Below are 18,019 nucleotides of genomic sequence, written 5' to 3'. Positions count from 1 at the left end.
ACCCTACAAAAAGCCAGGAGATGAGTGGCACCAAAGTCATCTCCGTGCTGGAGCAGAGCTGGCCTCCCTGGCACAGCCTCAGTCCCTCCATGCCCTGGTGCTGGGGAGATTCTGTAACACCAGGTCTGAGCCTTCCCTGCTCTCGGTCAGGATGGAAGTGCTGGCTCCCCGCTCTCACAGGGAAGGGCGGTTTGTACAACGACCAGGGAAAAGATGCCACCTTTGAGCCAAGAACAAGCAGAAGCCGTGGCTGCAAGGTAGCTCCAGCCCCCAGCTCTGGGCTGAATGAAACCATCACCCACAGCATCACCCCCCCACAGTGCCCCAACACCGCTGGGCACCGAGAGCAGCGGAGACAAGCATTGACATGGACTCAGTGGTTTTGGGGGGAGAAAAGGAAACCCCTAAGCAAAAGATCCCTAGAGACTACAAGAAAGAAAGGGGCCGGGGAGGGAGGGAAGATGATTATTGTATTTCTCATTTGTGCTTCGATCGAGATTTGTACCCTGGGCCATCCTGACACTGGCTTGCCAAGGGACTGGGAGCCCACAGCTTAGCTCAACGCTGCATCAATCAGACTCTTCAATTTACACACTTTAGCTCAAGCCTCTTCAGATACAGGAACAGAGCAGAAAATGTTCTGCGCCTGCGAATTAGCACAGCTCTCCGCTAACAGGGAGTCCCCTGGCTGCTGCAAAACCCCCTCATTTAGCTCCTGGAAATGCCTTTACTGGACCTTTCCTCCTGCCCTGTCCATGGGGCGGTGGAAAGAGCTCCCCACCCTCGAGGAGGGCAACGGCAGCAGCAGGGCGAGGGGAGAGCTCACCAGGTGTGCAGCAGGTTTGCCATGGCACCACAGACCTTGGGCACCACTGTAAATGACAGCAGCCGGCATGGAGCAACGCGGCTCCTCCAGCATCGGCACAGCGCTCGGCACCAGTGATGGGCAGCACAGACCAATTTAATCTGACAGATGGACAGAACGACTAAGCAAACCACTTTGGCACTTAAAGAAATTGAGACTTTTTTTATTTTCCCTCCTCAAAAGAAGGAAATGGGTTTTATCCCTTCAGCAAGAATTTCATCCAAAGGGCTTTTTCCGTCTATAAAAAAAATTTTATTCTCTGACCTTGTAGCAGAGATTAAGGGAGGCTCAGTGAGGTATAAAAATAAAATAGATATGCAAACAGCAAGCAAGCTGAAAACAAAGCTCCCATCCCACGGTAGCCAAAGCCTGCAGCCCAATGGGTGCAGCTCCTCCGCTTTACAAACTGCTTTTTGCTGCAAGAGCAAGTATCGGGGAGATGAGATCTGCACAAAGATGCAATGTGATAAATCACCCGTGGGGTAAAAATGCAGGGCTCAGCTGCGAGCAGGAGGGTTCAGGGAAGGTGCCCGGGGCGCAGCAGGGCTCAGCGCTGCCCGTGCAAAGCACCCCGGCTCGCTTCCAGGAGAGGAAAGTGGCTCTGGTGGCAAATGGCCCATCGCTCAGGGCGGACTCGGAGGCTGCAGCATCGTCTCTGCTCTGCAGTTGTCAGCAGGTAGGGCACAGCTTTGCTACTGCAGGTGTCCTTTCTGACTGCACGGGAGGGATGCACGGCGGTGCTGGGAGCAGCTCAGAGCCCCCTGGATTGCCCCGGGAGGATGCACACCAGAGCGCTGGCAGCACATGGGGCACCTCAATGCTACCAACCCCTCCTGTGCTCCACTATCACCACAAAATAAATGAAGACCCTTTGCACACAGCTCGTGAGAGCAGGTGAAAAGCTCTTTCGAGACAAACAAGATGCTGCTATACAAAAGGGGTGAAGCACCCCGCTACGCCAGTCCCAGCCCTTCCTCCCCACCCCCACAGCCGCCACGTGCCTTGACGCCCTTGCACAGAACGAGGCCACAAAATTCAAACCGAGTGGGGTTTTGCTGTGAAAAGCAGCCCAAGACAGGGGAAGCCAGCCCCTCCCCCCCCCCCACACACACACGCTCACATCAGTTAAGGCCGCGTTGATGTAGTTGTTGCTGTCTCCATCCACGGAGATGAGGAAGGGAAGGCATCGGTCGGGCGGCAGGACGTCCATGCTGCGGTTCCTCTCCCGGTTGCGGGGCAGGAGGGCAATGCTGCACTCCTCCACGTCCAGGTGGGGAGTCACCGAGTTGAGGGTCTGCAGGCACAGGTGCTCCCCTCAGCTCCCCTCCTGCCTCCACCGGGGCCAAACCCCCTGCCTGCTGCTTGCCACAGCCTGCTGCTGCAGGCAGCGGTGGGCACTGGGAGGGTGAGGAGCAAGGGGGTGTTTCTGCGGGGGGATGCAGAGGTTTTGGGGCCGCTCACCTGGAACTCCTCCCGCAGCTGCGAGGAGTTGCTCTGCGGCTCTATCCTCACCATCTCCTTGTAGGTGGGCTTGAACTCGCTGGCAGGGATGCTGGTCTCCCCGCACAGGCAGGCTTCCAGGATGGCGTCGTGAATGAAGACATACTGCTCCTTTCAGGGGGGAGGGAAGGGGAGAGGGCTGAGCCTCCGCAACATGCTGGTGACAGCGGCCCCCACATGTCCCCAGCTGTCCCTGACACCCGCTCACCTCCGTCTGTATCATGTTGATCCTCCGTGAGCACAGGGTCTTCACGCAGTTGTAGATGTCCACAACACCCTCGCACTCAGCCATGTCCAACATAACGTCCAGGACGATGTAGCAGCCTGTTCTCCCCGTACCAGCACTGGGGATGGAGGAGGAAAACACAGCAAACGCTCCCAGTCTGCACAGCATCCACATGCAGCCCAAGATGCCAGAGGGCACAGAGCAAGGTCTGTGTGCGGGAGGGCTCGATGTACGGTCCCTGCCTATGAACGTGGGGGCAGCGGGGGTCCAGGCAGGGCAGCCAGGACCTCACACACCTTCGGAACCAAAGCCCAGTTTTGCCTTAAACCACCTGCCCAGACGCACCCCTGCAGCGGCTGGGGGTTGTGCCGTGGTCAGGCTGTGGGTACCCACGCCTGCGGTGCATTTTTACCGTAGGACAGCAAACCACATGCTTTTTTGCAACAAAAGCTGCAGCTAAACCACCAGAGTGCTGAAAGTCCTCCAGGACGCCCTGCCCAAAAGGGGTGAGGAGGATGCTCAGTACCAAGCCCCAAGAGTACAGGGAGGCACCCCTGGCACACAGTGGGTCCAAATCCCCCCCAGGGGAGACCCTCAGGTTAAGGCTGAGCCCAGCAGGATGCCCAGAGCCAGACAACCCAGCAGCTCCCAAATCCTGGCATGCTTGGACTTACAGCAGAAGACCTCTCAATGCCGCAAGCCCCCCGCGACACGTCAGGAACAGAACCGCTCCCCCTGACTCCTTTCCTACAAAGTCTTTTCCAGCTAAATACTAATTTCTTGGGCTGATGAATCACTCATCGTGATTATCACTGATTACAGGCTACGGGCACTAACCACACTCACTGTTGCCAGTGAATGAATACTGATGAGGCAGTTGACAGGGAGAAATCAAATAAAATAAAAATCCCTCCTGCTCATCAGCTCCTCCTTGTTTGCCCAGCAGAGGAAGAGCCATTAACTTGTTGCGTGGGGACGCCCGCTCAGGGGACAGAAAGCCACTGCTGCCACTCACATGTGCCACTGGCGTCCTCCCAGCTCTGGGGTCCTGGTGGCTGAGCCCCGCCGGGCTGTCCTGCTGTCACTCCTCACCTCTCCCATCAGCCAAACCCAACATCCTGACCACCAGCAGTGGTCAAGAGAGCTGTGTCATCAGTAAGGGGTGCTGGGACAGCCCCCCAAAACGTGCTGCTCCATGTTTGCCCCCTGGGACCTGCTGCCACCAGCCTGGTGGTGCCACTTTACAGCTGGATTCCATCGCAGAGGGACATCCAACCCCATGCCATCAGCCCTGGTGCCTGCCCTTGCTGTGAAGCCAAATTACACATTTTTGCATCTCCCTGCTGAGTATTTTAACATCATTTGGAGCTTTTAACATCACTCAGAGCCAGAAGCTGAGCACCCACCTAAGACACACCGTGCTCCCCTCCAGGGCCACCCATACCCCCCCAAACCCCACCCCAGAGGCAGATGCTCCCCCCACAGCTGGCTCTGCCCCACGGCCACGCACGTACCTGCAGTGGATGACGATGGGGCCAGCGTCGGGCGGCGTGGATGCCTTCACCCTGCGGATGAAGGCCAGCAGCCCGGTGGCATGGTAGGGGACACCATGCTCGGGCCATGACGTGAAGTGGAACTGCTTCACCTCGTGCCGGGCCGAGTAGCCCCGCTGCAAGGGAAGGGTGAGATGGAGTGAGGGCGCACAGGGAGGACAAAGCCCCCCAAACACTTGATTTTCTTGGGAGTCCATGATCTCGCCAGCTCAGCATCCAGCCAGATAGACCACACAGTGGGCAGCCACTCTGGCAGCCCCACAGCTCCCTCCTCCTTGACTGCAAGAGGGTTAAAAATCAGCTGAGGGGGAAAAGGAGGAGGTGGCAGCAACCACAGGTCTCATTCTACACGCATCTTTGTTACTTGCCCTATAACTAGACAGTAATTTCACATTCCTGTAGGTAAGGGGTAAATCGCACCGGCTCCATCCCCAGGTACCGTGCCGCAGAGTAATGGCCGCATAACCTGCGCTCCAGCACGGAGGAAAAAAAGCATCCTTCACCTCTGTCACATTTACATGGTGCTCACATGGAAATTAAATACTCACTCACTGCTGAAACCAGAGCGGGGCTGAGCTGCTCGCCCCAGCAGAGCGCACAGAGCCAGGGAAAAGGCAAAGGAAGAAGCTACCATCATCCCTGGAGTTCAGAACCAGGGCTGAAAGCCCCATTTTGGGGTAAATAAATAGGGTACTGGTAAATGCCAATCTAGCGATGGTTGGAGATGCCCAGAGCGGCTGGTTCTCTCCCTGTGAGGGCAGGGCATGGCCAGCAGGACCGTACCCTCTCGAGAGCGAAGGTGCGGACAGCATACTCGGCCAACGTCTCCGACTTCACCAAGGTGATCTTGATGTCCCCATACATCTCGGAGTCATCCGGCCAGTATTTGGAGCATTTCACCTGCAAGGGGAGGACAGGAAGGGGTGTAGGCTCTGTGAAGGAGGCTTCTGGCAGAGCCAGAGCCCGGAGAGAGAGAGGGATGGGATGAGGTCCTTACCCGGCCCACCTCCACCAGCTTGGTTATCATCACGATGCTGGAACAGTGTTCCTGCCACACCATGCGCCAGAAGTCATACACCATCTCCTGCTTGGGCCCTGCAGGACGAAGGAAAGGCCACAGGGGCTGGATGGGCACGGCCAGCAGAACCCAGCCCCGGCAGCGCCGCGGTACCACTGCCCATCCCCTCCCACGCCGGCAGCACCAGCACCAACGCAGCGCTGGAAGCACCCATCTGCCCCGGGATGCGCGGTGCCGTGGGGGACCAATGCTCCACATTGCTGCCACCCAAACTGGCCCGCTCCTGCCTCCCTTGCCCACACAAGGTTAAATCCCAGTGGGAATGGAATCGGGAGCTGCTGACCCACTGGCCGAGAAGGAAGGGGAGGAGGGAGGGGCAGCTCACCTTGCGTGGCTATGAAGTGGTTGGACCTGTGGTAGCCCTGCAAGGGAAGCAGAGACCTCGGTCACCAGCTGGGGGGACACTGGACACTCAGGAGCTGGGGCACAGCCCCCCAGAATGTCTCACAGTCACCCAATTAGTAGCGACTCCCCACATCTGTCAGGCCAGGTCCCGGCCACCGGCGCAGTGCCACCCACCGCTGCAGGAGGAGGAGGAGGCTCAGCAGCCACCTGGCACCCAGCGCAGCCTGTCCCGGGAGGGCGCACACCCCACAGCCCGCGAAGGGCTCGTGTAACGCCAGCTCTCAGCGATCTTCTGCACCAAAGTCCCCAGCAGCTCCCAGCTGGCATCCTGGGGTCCACTAGTTCAATCCCAGCTCCTGCTGCCACCACACCGGGGCCGAGCACGGCAACACCACCATGAGAGCCCCACTAATGATACCCCAATCCTGCAACAGCCCCACGGTGCTGAGCGACCGCCCCATTCCCCTCCTTCATGCCAGCTGCTTACTGGGGCCGTTCCCAACTCTTCACAGGGACGTACCAGCCCAAAGAGCACATCCCAGCGAGACCACTGCCAAAGGGACCGGAGACCCAGCGTCCCACAACCTTGACCATGGGCCCAACAGAGTTAAGCCACATCACATGCATGGAGGTGGTGGTGGCTTCTCCATCCACCGTGGGTCCTTTCACGGGGCATTTCTGTAGGCTGAATTCAGCCCTTCTTCCGAGCACACAGGCCCTGCCCTCCATCACCCCAGGGAGGACGTGCCATGGAGAGCTCGCTCTCCCCCTCCCTGGACCATACCCGAGTTTATCCACAGATTTTCCCAGCCTGCCTCTCCCTGATGCTATTTAACAGCATGCTGCCCAGTATGACGCCTGGGAGGACACGGGAGCAGAGAGGAGAGGGGAACCATCTACTTACTTCTCGGTTTATCCGAATCTTAATGATCCCGTTGGGACACAGGTTTAAGAGAAAAAGATCAGAGACAGAGACATTAGTGAGGCAGAAATCAAGAGCCAAGTTAGAACACCTGCCCCGGAGCAGGGCATGGACAGCCGGACAGCCACAGGGGAGAAAGGACACATGGGGACAGGGGACAGGCACAGGGATGCAGCTCGGGCACAGGGAACCCATCGCGGTGGCATCAGGCCACCACTGATAAACGACGTCCTCCAAGCAGGTGGGAAGAGTGGGATTTGCTGCCACGTCCAGGAAATGCTCGAGCCTGCGCTCGGCGGAGCCTCCCTGCACCTTCCCTGGTCTCCGCACTGCTGGCAGGGAACATCGCTGGGGGGGACGTTGCTCTCAAGAGGACACCAGGGCCCAGCTCTGCCCAGACTCACGTGCACTGGGAGGACCCAGGTATCCCGGTGTGAGGCCCCAGCTGGTCCCCTCTGCATCCTCCACCCAGCAGGGAGGGAGGGAGCGCTACGGACATGAGAGCAGGTGAAGGGAGAAGAGAGGATGGAAAAGGGGAGGAGAAAGGGGATGAGAAAGGAGGGACAGAGCGGAGCACAGACAGGAGGGACACAGCAAGCAGAAACCGAACATGAAAAGAACATAAATAAATCAGGCAGGCTCTTCATGGCATGTCTCAGGAATGCACAGATCAACCCATTCCGGGCTGTCTAAGCTCCTCCAGACGCTGGACAGACCCTGGCAGTCCACGGGGTCCACAAGAAGCTGCTGTTCCAGCCTAGACCCCCCACGGAGACAGGCACTGTCCCTACTTACATCGATGTAGTTGGCATTGATGTAGTCCGAGTTGGGATCACCCAGCAGCGGGTGCAGCTTCACTCGGTGACGGTCATCTGGAGAGCAAGGGGAGAAGGGACTATCAGCCCCTGGGCGGGCAAGCACGGGGACAGCACGTCACCCCCCATGTCCCAGGGCTCCTAGGTGCCCTTTGCAATTGTTTTGCACCAGGAATCTGCAAAATGCAGGCAGGTGGGACATGCTCAGGAGCAATCAATACAAACTGGTGGGGGTCTTCCCAAAGATGGTGGTTTAGACCAGCAGGGACACGGGCGAGCAGCTGTCAGCGCAGCATCTCCCTGACCTCTGCCCAGTCCTGCCAAAGACAGAGAGCACCCACCCTCCAGCATCCTGCAATCCTCCCTGGCAGGGCACCAGGATGGCCAGAGCCCAGACAGGCGAGCAGAAAGCTCTGTCCAACCTCCGGTGCCCACCTCAGCCCCAGACAATGCTGCAGTGGAAGGGATGAAGTTGTGGACAAAGCATGCAGGAGGTAGAGAGCACCAGAGGTCCTGGAGCGCCAGGCTTGGTGCTTCCATTCAGCAAGAACATCACTGGAGATGAAGCAGGAAGCAAAGCGGCTGTGCCAAACTGACTGGAGGGAGCTGGCGAGGAGCATCCTTTCTCTGGTGGGGTCAAGGCCCTTCCCAATCTGCTGTCCTAACAACTCACCATTCAACCCCTTTGTCTCATCCTGCACATCCCCACCAAGGCAGGGCTGTAGTTTCTAAGTCCATACAAGAAAACACACCCCAGGTTATCTGGGGCCTTCCAGCACCAACCAGAATATCATAGTGATGTTATCATCACCCCAAGATGTCCCATCCTCAAGAGTAATGCAGTTCCAGCCCTCCTGTTTGCTCTGGTGTCCAATGCCCAACAGAAGCTCTCGGTCTGGGACCCCAGCACTGAGCAAGGACCCTTCTGCTACTCTTGACCAAACAAACCCCACCAGTTTATTCTTGCCATGGACCACACATCTACCAAAAAAAGGCCCAAAGCCCTTCAGAAGGTTTTTCAAGCTGCTTGGGGCATCTAAGCCTTTGCTAATGGCACTCACATGTCGACACATGATCCTGTCTCCCTTTGGTCTTGTCTTTCTTCTTCGAAGCATCCCAGCCTTCAAAGAAACTCTGTAAGGAAAGGATGGTCATCATGACCCGAGGGCACGACTGTGGGGTCCCCCCCAGCACCAGCCTGGGGAGCAGGGCAGACAGGGTGGTCCCTCCACCCCAACACCTGGGTCCTGCAGCCCCAGCTCCACCTCCATGGCACGCTCTGCCAGCTACATGTTTCTGTTGCATCCACAACATGCCCCATTTTCCAGCAAATTATAGACAGCCTGGGTTTTTTTCCAGGGTTGGTTTTGGTTTTTTTCTAAACCTCCCCAGCCCCTTTCTCTCCCCAGCACAGAATAGGTTTGTGTATAATAACAGTAGTATTCATAGATCGGCGTAAGAGGAGGAAAGTGGAAGGAAATTACATGTTTTCTCCCCTCCCATAATATCTGAGTGCTTTCAAATGACTAGTTCCAAGAACATATAGCAGCTTTTCAAGGAGCACTAATGATTATAGCAAGCCCTGGTTTGTCCAATACATGAAAGGCGGGGGGGGGGGGGGGGGGGAAGGGAAAGCTCCTGCACTTGAAACAACCAAGCATTAAACAGTATTCTCACTGGGAAATTTCAATCGCCAGACCTGTGGGACACCGAGGAGTCAGGAATCAACTCTGTTGGGTGTGCTGCAGTAGACATGGGGAATGGTGTGCTCCGTTACAAGCGCTCTGGCCCAGTGAGGTGGGATGGACCCTCGGGGGGGACTTCCCTCCCCTGGGATCACCCCCTCTCTCTCCCGCATCCTCTCCCTAGGGTCTGCACGGTCTTGGGAGCTGCCAGACTCTAGAGGACTTGCTTGTCCTTAGGCTATGGCCATGCTTATCACAGGACAAGCGTGCTGGAGAGCAGCAGAACACAAGATCGTGGTGCCCAGGAGGACCTGAGAATGGGAGAAGCATCCCCGGCTCTTGCAGGAGAGAGGGGATGATGCACTGCGGACAGGAGAGGTGTGGGCTGGCAGGACTGGCTTGGCTGATGATTAAATCCTGAGCTGCCAGGACCAGAGATTTGATCCAGACCCAGGGACACCCCACGTGCTGCTAACGCCTGCCCAGAGAGCTGTGAGCTCCAGCTCCTGCTGTCCAGAGCATCGCAGCTCCAGGTCTGCAGCATCTGCTCCCTGCACAGGGGTCCTACCCGTGCCACCTTCTCCAGCCTACCTCCCACCCTCCCCAAGACACCAGCACAAGATGTTCCCACCTCATACTCCTGCTTGAAGCCGTAGCCTTCTGCTGTCTTCATCTGGTTGATATGCTGGAGGAGATCTGCCACCCGCACGGCAGGATGGAGCTGCCCAGTGTGATATGGGGACCCTTTGCGGCCGCACTGGCGGCGGGGGGAGCCCCCCAGCAGGCTGCTGGACTCATTGACCACGCTGCTGCGCTGGTCACCTGCAGAAGCAGAGGGAGAACCAGGGGCCATCAGGAGAGCAAAGCCTTAGACTGCATCCCCATCACCTCCTAGCACCCACAGAGGGGTGACAGGGCACCTGGAAACATCCCCAGGGGATGCCGGTACTGCAGCCAGACCCTCTCCAGGCACCACAAGCAGCCCAGACACCCCCCTGCTCTCCGCAGCGCTTCCCATACCACAAAGCTGAAAATACCCATTACAGCCTTTTAGGACCACAGCAGATCTCTTAGAAATCAGTGGGCAAGATCTTAAGGGGATTAATAAACTTATTTCCCACCTACCGGGACAATTAACTCCCCTGCAGACAAGTAAGAGCTACGTGCCCAAATATTCACACAAAGTCCTAACTTGAAAAATCACATTGCCAAAGTCTCCAGCCCAGCTTAACAGTTACTTTTCCTCACTCCTAGATACCGGTGCCATATTCCTAGCACTGACACGAACGGAGCTCGCTGCTGTTTAATTGGGGAGTTTATGCAGTATTTACCTGCTTTATGCCTTTGCTGTGTAATTACCAGCAGAACCAGACTAAGACCTCACCTACATTTATCAGGGGAAGGTCCCACACCCGATCTTGAAATCTGGGTCTGCACAAAACCTGACACACTCCAACAGCTCCCCGAGACGTGGCAGGCACGGATCCTGCAGCAGCCAGCCTGGAACGCTGTCCCCACACTGCTGGGAAGCAGCTTTGCAAGACGGTGCATCCTGGGTGCACTTTCCCCTAACAACACTTCTGAAAATCGCCCTTGCCATCCCCCCTCGCAAAGCTCCCAGGCTTGGTGGTTTTGATCTGCTTGAATGCAAGGAGCAGCCCCTCGCCCCCTGATGCGCCTCCCGGCTGCTCGTGCAACACGGGTGCAGTGTGGGTGCAATACGGGTGCAACATGGGCGCAGCACATGCACAGAGCACGATCTCCATCAGGCATCGCAGCCCCTAAGGAGACGATGCTGCAACCTTTGCAACCAGAAACATCTCCCTCCCAGGCTGCCAGCGCGTGGCTGAACCAACGGGACAACATGGGAGAGCCATGCTGCACCCCACGGCGTGGCGGACGGGTGCACTGGCCGCTGGGTTTTAAGAGAAATTAAATCCACGAGTCTGCGAGATGCTGACAGCTCCGTGGAGCCACACACCGAGGACCCACCTGGGTTTCTGTAAGAAGGATTAGTGACATCTTTTAAGTGCAAAGAAACTGAGGCATGGTGGGGAACAGCCCCCAGCTGCTCATGGAGCAGCCTGCTCATTTACCTTCGTTAATTAACGATGCTTATAGGCAGGCAGTGGCCGCCCCCAGCTGTGGCAGAGAACCCAAGCTCCCCGCATCTCCTCCTCTACCAAGCAGAGGGATGAGTAGCAGCCAGCAACAGAGCCAGCACACAGGTGGGAGCAGGATGCGGCCCCACAGCCCCTTCCCTGAAGAAACCGAGGGCCAGCAGTCCCCGCTCAGAGACCCATCAGCCTTTGGGCATGTTGAGGACGGCAACCAACAAGTAATACACCTAGCCAGATGTATTAAGAGGAGGAAAAGTTTGCCCTCTGGGCTTCCATTATACGTGAGACAATGCTGCGAAACGTATTAATCCCGCAGCCGGCGGAGAAGAGCCGTGTGTAAGCAGCATCTTGAAGTTACTGTAACAGATGTTATTAGCATATGGTTGAATCTGGGGCATCCAACGAGTTATTTTACAACTAAATCAGCACAGAGATGCATACTCCAGTGGGTGTTAAATTATCAGCCTCCCTCTGATGCGAACACTGTGGCTCTTTTAAGCCTTCAAAGGCCAGGACTGTGCAGAACACCGCGGAGCAGAGCCACGTCAGGTGTGCGGGGTGAAGGCTGGTGCAAAGCTTTCAGCCTCGGCATAAGCGAAGAGTTGGGGTTCACCCAGCTCCGGGGGGCTGCAGCCAGCGTTTGAGCCCACAAATGGCCTCAACCCTCCCAGCCAGCAGCTCAGCTCTCTGCTTCAAGAGGTTGAGATGCAGAGACCGAGACCCAGCTCAATTTCCTTCAGCAAAGCCTGGATGATAACAAAAGCTCCTACAGACACCAATGAGATCAATGTCCTTGGAGGTTTGTGCAGAGCAGGGAAAAGCCTGCAACATCCCACACGTATCAGATTCAATACCTGCTACTGAGCCTCGGATAAATGTTTCAGCTGTTTTGGGGATATTTAGGGATCACCGAGGACCCTCGCTGCAGCTGGATGGGGGCAGGGGGACGCCGCGGGTCCCTGTCCTCACCTCGGTTGCCGTAGTTGTGGGTGTCCATGAAGGAGAGCCCCAGGCGCTCGTCCTCCTGCAGCGTGCTCTGGTCGGTGAAGCTCCTGTCGATGGCACTCATCATGTGCGTCTTCTCATGGCGGTAGTTAATGGTCGCTTTGGTCATGTTGACGGGTTTTCTACAGGGGGACGCAAAGGGGAGGAGGGGGAAGAAGCGCAGGTAAGGAGGGCTGACCCAGCGGTGCTGTAAGATGCCCCCCCAAAGCTACAGGGCTCGGATTATTTCAGGGAGCAGGATGGATTACTTCCATCAGCTATCAGCATGCTTTGCTCTCCTGGTGCCCCAAGCTGGTCACACACATGGGTCAGCTCCCACTGGCTGCAGCAAGTCCAGCTGCTCATCCTCAACGTGCCCTCCCATCCCCTCCCCAAAACACCCAGCGGCTGGCACAGCCGGGAGCGCTCCTTGTGCCAGCAAAGGCTCTCCCCGGCTGCCTGGCCCCGCACAGGTCTGCCCCAGCTCTCCCCCAGCCCCATTTCCCCAGGCATCACCCACCCCTCGCTCCGCACCACCTCGCTGGTCATCCAACGCGCCAGGCGCATCGCCGCGCTGCACGGTGTGAGCGCAAGAAGCAGAGGGCAGATGGGGAACTGCCGGAGCGGGGCCAGGGGGACCCACACGAAGGGGGAGAGGGCTGGAATGCTGCTCCTGCGGGGACAGGCTGAGGGAGCTGGGGTTGTTCAGCCTGGAGAAGGGAAGGCACCCGGGAGACCCTACTGCTGCCTTACGGTAGGTAAAGGAGGGTTGTAGGAGAACGACGGGGATGGACTCTTTAATAGCGCCTGTAGCAACAGGACAAAGGGTAATGGTTTGAAACTAAAAGAGGGAAGATTCAGACCAGACAGAAGGAAGAAATTTTTTTTATGATGAGGGTGGTGTAATGGTGGCACAGGTTGCCCAGAGAGGTGGTAGATGCCCCATCCCCTGGAAACGTTCAAGGTCAGGCTGGACGGGGCTGTGAACATCCTGATCCAGTTGAAGATGCCCCTGCTCACTGCAGGAGGCTGGAGTAGGTGGCCTGTAAAGGTCCCTCCCAACCCAAAGCCCTCTGTGATTCTATGAATTTTCATTTGGGACCATCTTCTTTTTTTCAAAGCCTGCATGAACAGATAATGCCCACCACAAATCACAATAATATGTGATTCTATGAATCTAAAACCATGCCTGGGGGCCAAATCCATCCCAAGGGACAGGCTAACCGCACATGTGCTCAGCACCCACCAGGGAGGCTTTTTCCCCCCCACGCAAGGTGCCTGTTAGGCACCTAATGAAGATGCTGGGAAAGCCCAGGAGCTCTCGCTAGAACCAAACCTCACACCACAAATCCAAGACATTCAGGCAAAAAAACCCCAACTGAGTGTTTTTGAGAGGCACCATCAGGCTCCCAAAACCCAGAGCAGGGATTAAACCAGGGGAAGGACGAACAGGGGACCCAAGCCCATGTCAGATCTTGGAGGGGCTGGGATGCTGCCAAAATCCAGAATTCAAGCCAGAGTCACTGACCCTTTCCCTTTATGCTGTCTTTAGTCTAACGAGCTCAGCAGCATTATTTTCCCCGAGCCAAAGAGGCCTTTAAAATGTACTCAGCAGAGAAAAGGACTTGTTGGAGCAGCAGGACAAGGGGGGCAGCCGAGAGGAAGGGTGAAGGAGAAAAAGAATGACAATTACTTACGGGTAATAGGAATAAGAATAGTAGTTCCTCCTGGCAAGCATGCAAACAAAGAGAACAGCAGAAATTGCATAAGCAGCTTTTCTCCAGCATAGGGAAGGGGGGTTACAGGGCAACTCGGCTGCCATAAAATTAAATGCACCGTAAAGAAACCCGGCTCCCCTTTTGCATCCGTATTTACTCTGGGCAGGAGCCGGCATCCCGGCAGCAGGGCCCAAGCACCGGCTCTCAGGGTGACCTCAGTCCCCGCACCAGCAGTGGGGTGTCCATAGTACCGTTGTCCAAGGGGTTATTCCACAAGTTTTAGGGCTGAACAGCAAACGTATCCAAAATATAGGGCATCCCCAGGAAGCCAGCTAGGGGCCGGGCAGCCCCAGGGGGAGAAGCAGGGTCAGGACATCATGCTTCCAGTGCACTATTTCTTAGGGGCAAGCGTATTCCAGGGGTGCATGGCCCTTCCACCACATCGGTGTTTTTCCAGCAAAACGCTCTGGAGACGACTTATAAGCTTGTCCCACTTTCCAACAGCCCCAAATTCAGGGCCCTCACCACCGGGTCTGATTTGTGGTTCTGGTTTGTCCTTCAACAGGTTCACCCCAGGATGCTGAAGCAAAGCTGCTCCTCCTCCTCCTCCTCCTGCCCTGCAGCACTGGCAACGGGAAGGCAGCAGCCGCACTCACGGCTTCCTACCCACAGCGTCACTCCCAAAAATACATCAAAAATACATTGGCACGGCCGCCACTTGCTCTGTCAGGGACAGATCCGATGCCATACACACAGGCATCTGCCCAGAGCAGCAGCAGGCGGGGAGCCACGGGCCAGTCCTGCACCCCTTGCAGCGTGCAGAGATGCCACAGCCTTGTTTCTCCAGCTGGCATAAATCAGCAAGAATCCTTTCAGGGTGAACGAAGCCATAAAGAGCTTTGCAGATTTACAGGGGCTGAGGTTGTGCCCTGCTATTTTTCTCTCCCCCCCTGGCTGTTAACGTACTTTCCTCCCATCATCCCTGCACGGGGAAGGCATTTAATTGCTGCCCTTTCTCCCCTGCTTCGAGAGCCCTCCAGCTCGGCGCTGCCTCCAGCCCCGCACCGTCAGAAGCTGCTTTCCAGAGCGCTGCACCCAAGCAAAACGCAGCGGCCACATCCCCAGCACTCCCGGGGCTGAGTGTCCCCAAAAGCCCTCGCCCTCCTCCCTTCCCAAGTGAAAGCCCACCGCCACTGCCACGGCAGCCGCGCTCAGCTCCCCAGCCAGCATGGGGACCCCCAAGGGGGTGGGAGAGCAGTTTGGGGGTCCCTAGGAACCATCAGCCCTGGGAAAACCTCCCCTCCAGCACGCACCCAAATCTTAACGACTCATTTAGAGCCAGGTGGAGGCTCTCAGCAAGGGATTGCTCACGTTTCACTGGAAGCTCAGTGGCTCCCCATTAAAACAAGCACAGGAGAAGCTGGGATGGTTTGAGCACCCGCACACCAGGGCCCCCGGCAGCCCCCTGCCCAGCCCCAGAGGAAGGGGGGGTGCTGCTCCTCCCAACACTCTCAACGAACTAGAGCCCAAGATGAGAGCCAGAGTCTGCCTGAGTATTTCAGCAAGACACACTGCACCACTTTCCAGGTAAGAGCCATGGACGGAAATTCTTTTTCTAGCCATCACCCCAGAAGCGAGCACCCCCAGGGCTCTGTCCCCCAGCGCTGGGAGGTGCTGGGTGCTCAGCAGAAGGGTGACGGTGAAAATGCCTTCCCCTCCTCCCTGCCCCCAGGAATGCCAACCCGATGCATGGGAACCATGCGCAGCCCCATCCCCAACACCCCCCATGGCAGGGCACCAGCACGGCCAGAGCAGAAGCATTTCCATCAATGCAGAACTGACAGAGCAGCACAAAACCGAGAAGCAGCAGAAAAAGAAGCAAAAGATTGAAAAATACAGGGGAGAGGGCCAGTGGAACGGAGCTCCAGAGCCCCGAGGGCAAAGGGATGTCCCCAGAACTTTGCTCCTCAGGCCCCAGCATCCCCAGTGCCTCCTGACATGTCTCGTGGCACAGAGCAAGGAGGGCACCATGCCCAGCAGGATGCACAAGCACATGGAGGCACAGCTCAAGGGAGGGTTTGGAGTCTGACCAGCGCAGCGGTATCACCACCAGTAACTCCCAGTTAGTGCTGGGATAGCGGAGAAAGGCTGAGCTGGGAGGAAGGCATGGATGGTGGCACCAGCCACGACACCAGGTTGCCTTACCCTTTCCGAATGATGACGATGATGGCTCCCAGGAGGATAATCAGAACGATGAGCCCTCCAGCACAGATCCCCAGGATCAGGCCCATCTCCTCCGAGTGCTGCGACACCTCCAGGGGACGCTTGCTCTCTTTGCAGGCAGCTGCCAGGGGACAAGGACAGACAGGAGGGGTCAATGCTCAGCTCTGGGGGGGGGGAGAGGGGGTGGCAACATCAGACAGGAAAACACTGGGATTTGTCCGGTGGGATGCACATCGCTCCTTGAATATATTTTATTCCACCGAGACATTATGGGGCTCTGCAGTGCCACACCATGACCACTGGCAAGTCCCTCTCTCAGTTCCTGTGGGATGAGACCGTCCCTTTGTGCCACTTTCCATCACGCCCAACATAAGCTTGTCCATCCCTGGATTCAGCATCCAGCCACAATAACGGCATTAGGAGGAAAAACTCAACCAAGGGAAAAAACCCAGACACTAAAGAAAGTGCAAAATGAGCGCAGGATAGGGCTGTAATAAACCACCGTGCGCACCCCGACCACCGCCAGCGCTGGTAACGGCACCCACCGGCACGGCCCCGACTGCCAGAGCAGCCGCAGGATCGGGTCCGCAGCCTCGGCGGGATCCCACCAGCTGGGAAAGGGAGGGCTCACCTTTGCGAGCGATCCGGACACAGTTCAGTCTGGTTTCCTATGGAGGAAAAAAGGAGGATCAGTGTCGGGTAAGCACCCTGGCGACTCCGCTCCCCGCTCGGAGTGAGGCTGGGCGGACACAAGGCTGGTCCATTGGTGCTTTGACACCCAAACTGAGGGAGTCTGCAGGTTATTTGTGCTGCGGCACCCACTGCTGAGCCAAAGGAACTCCTGAGGACACAGAGCAAGAGATGCTGCTGAACGGCGTCCTCAGCATCCCGTACACCAGCATCCCCAGGTCTAGTCGAGGCCATCGCTCCTGGCACAGAGGGGACAGTAAAGCTCAAGATCATCGAAGGAGGGACCCAGCAGATCCAGCTGAGCCGCGTGTCAGCAGCACGTCACCAACTGCAGCTAAAACTCCCAGGTCATGATTCAGAGCTTTACAGGGCTGTTTTTCACGAATCAAAGTTTTCAAGCCCCAGCCCCAGTGCTCTGCACATGCTGCCAAGGTTGCCATGAGGGCTTCCAGCTCAGGTCTCCAACGGTTTCCACATTTGCATTTTTTGGGATGGCTTCAGCTAAGATATTCCATCTTTCCATGCATCCAACTTCTGTTATAAAATAAAAAGCACCATTTTGGCAGGACTGCCTTCTTCCCTGAGCATCCTCCAGCCCCTCAGGATATCAGTGCTGGCAACGCTGCTCCATCCACCCTCGGATCAAGACCTGCCCGCGCAGCGTGCCCAGGGCAGGGCCAGCTCCAGCCCCTCTCCCCAAGGTCACCAGCTCTTGCTTCTCCTGCTTCTTGCTCCATCTGGCACAAAACCCATGAAAAACCCAAGCTGGGATCTAGTTTTTTCATGACATCTGACAGCAGCCGGGACAAATCCATTGCCTCCCAGCAGGAAGGCTATAAAACAGTGTCAGCTACCAGTTATTATCCAGCAATGCCCGAGCGAGGCAGAGCAGAGATGGTCCCTGTCCGTCTCGGCTCTAATTACAACCCAGTGAGGTGTGAATGATCCCGGAGCAGAGGAAAGGATTCAAAAACCAGCACTTTTCCAGCAAGGTGGAGCCGTGCAGGATGAGGATGCTGCCGCAGTCCTGCTGCTTTGCTTCACAGCTCATCCTCCCCCGGGTGCAATGGGAGCTGCTGGAGCAGGTGAAGCTGGGAAAGGTCCCCAGGGGTTCCCAGTGGTCCCACCGGTGACTTGGAGGACACCAGCCTGGGGGGATGCACGGGCTGCTGCCAGAGCAGGGCTGTTACAGCTTCGCCAAGAGAACCGGCAGCAGCAGGCAGGGAGAGGGCAGCCCGGGAATTCAGCAGCTTCCCAGGAGCTCCCTGCAGCAGCCGCTGTGTCAGCAGAGGGTC

At 57.0% G+C, this 18,019-nt stretch overlaps 1 protein-coding gene across 4 annotated transcripts in view; it reads right to left on the bottom strand.

The window, feature by feature from the left end:
* The window catches only part of PTPRU (protein tyrosine phosphatase receptor type U), a 71,210-nt gene that overhangs the window by 15,698 nt on the left and 37,493 nt on the right, over positions 1-18,019 (bottom strand). The window contains exons 13-27 of one of the 4 annotated variants that reach the window (XM_040587320.1): positions 16,666-16,702; positions 16,017-16,155; positions 13,791-13,820; positions 12,079-12,236; positions 9,621-9,811; positions 8,366-8,438; positions 7,285-7,361; positions 6,472-6,489; positions 5,548-5,584; positions 5,142-5,239; positions 4,928-5,044; positions 4,106-4,260; positions 2,574-2,709; positions 2,327-2,476; positions 1,986-2,159 (exon numbers count right to left, since the gene is read on the bottom strand). In XM_040587320.1, coding sequence (XP_040443254.1) covers positions 1,986-2,159; positions 2,327-2,476; positions 2,574-2,709; positions 4,106-4,260; positions 4,928-5,044; positions 5,142-5,239; positions 5,548-5,584; positions 6,472-6,489; positions 7,285-7,361; positions 8,366-8,438; positions 9,621-9,811; positions 12,079-12,236; positions 13,791-13,820; positions 16,017-16,155; positions 16,666-16,702 — 1,590 coding nt within the window. The remainder of the gene's footprint in view (positions 1-1,985; positions 2,160-2,326; positions 2,477-2,573; positions 2,710-4,105; positions 4,261-4,927; positions 5,045-5,141; positions 5,240-5,547; positions 5,585-6,471; positions 6,490-7,284; positions 7,362-8,365; positions 8,439-9,620; positions 9,812-12,078; positions 12,237-13,790; positions 13,821-16,016; positions 16,156-16,665; positions 16,703-18,019) is intronic. The other 3 variants (XM_040587321.1, XM_040587322.1, XM_040587323.1) reach the window with 3 other exon arrangements.

Source organism: Falco naumanni, chromosome 3 (assembly GCF_017639655.2).
Source record: "Falco naumanni isolate bFalNau1 chromosome 3, bFalNau1.pat, whole genome shotgun sequence".
NCBI classification, from domain to species: domain Eukaryota; kingdom Metazoa; phylum Chordata; class Aves; order Falconiformes; family Falconidae; genus Falco; species Falco naumanni.
This window is presented reverse-complemented; position numbering and strand designations above follow the sequence as displayed.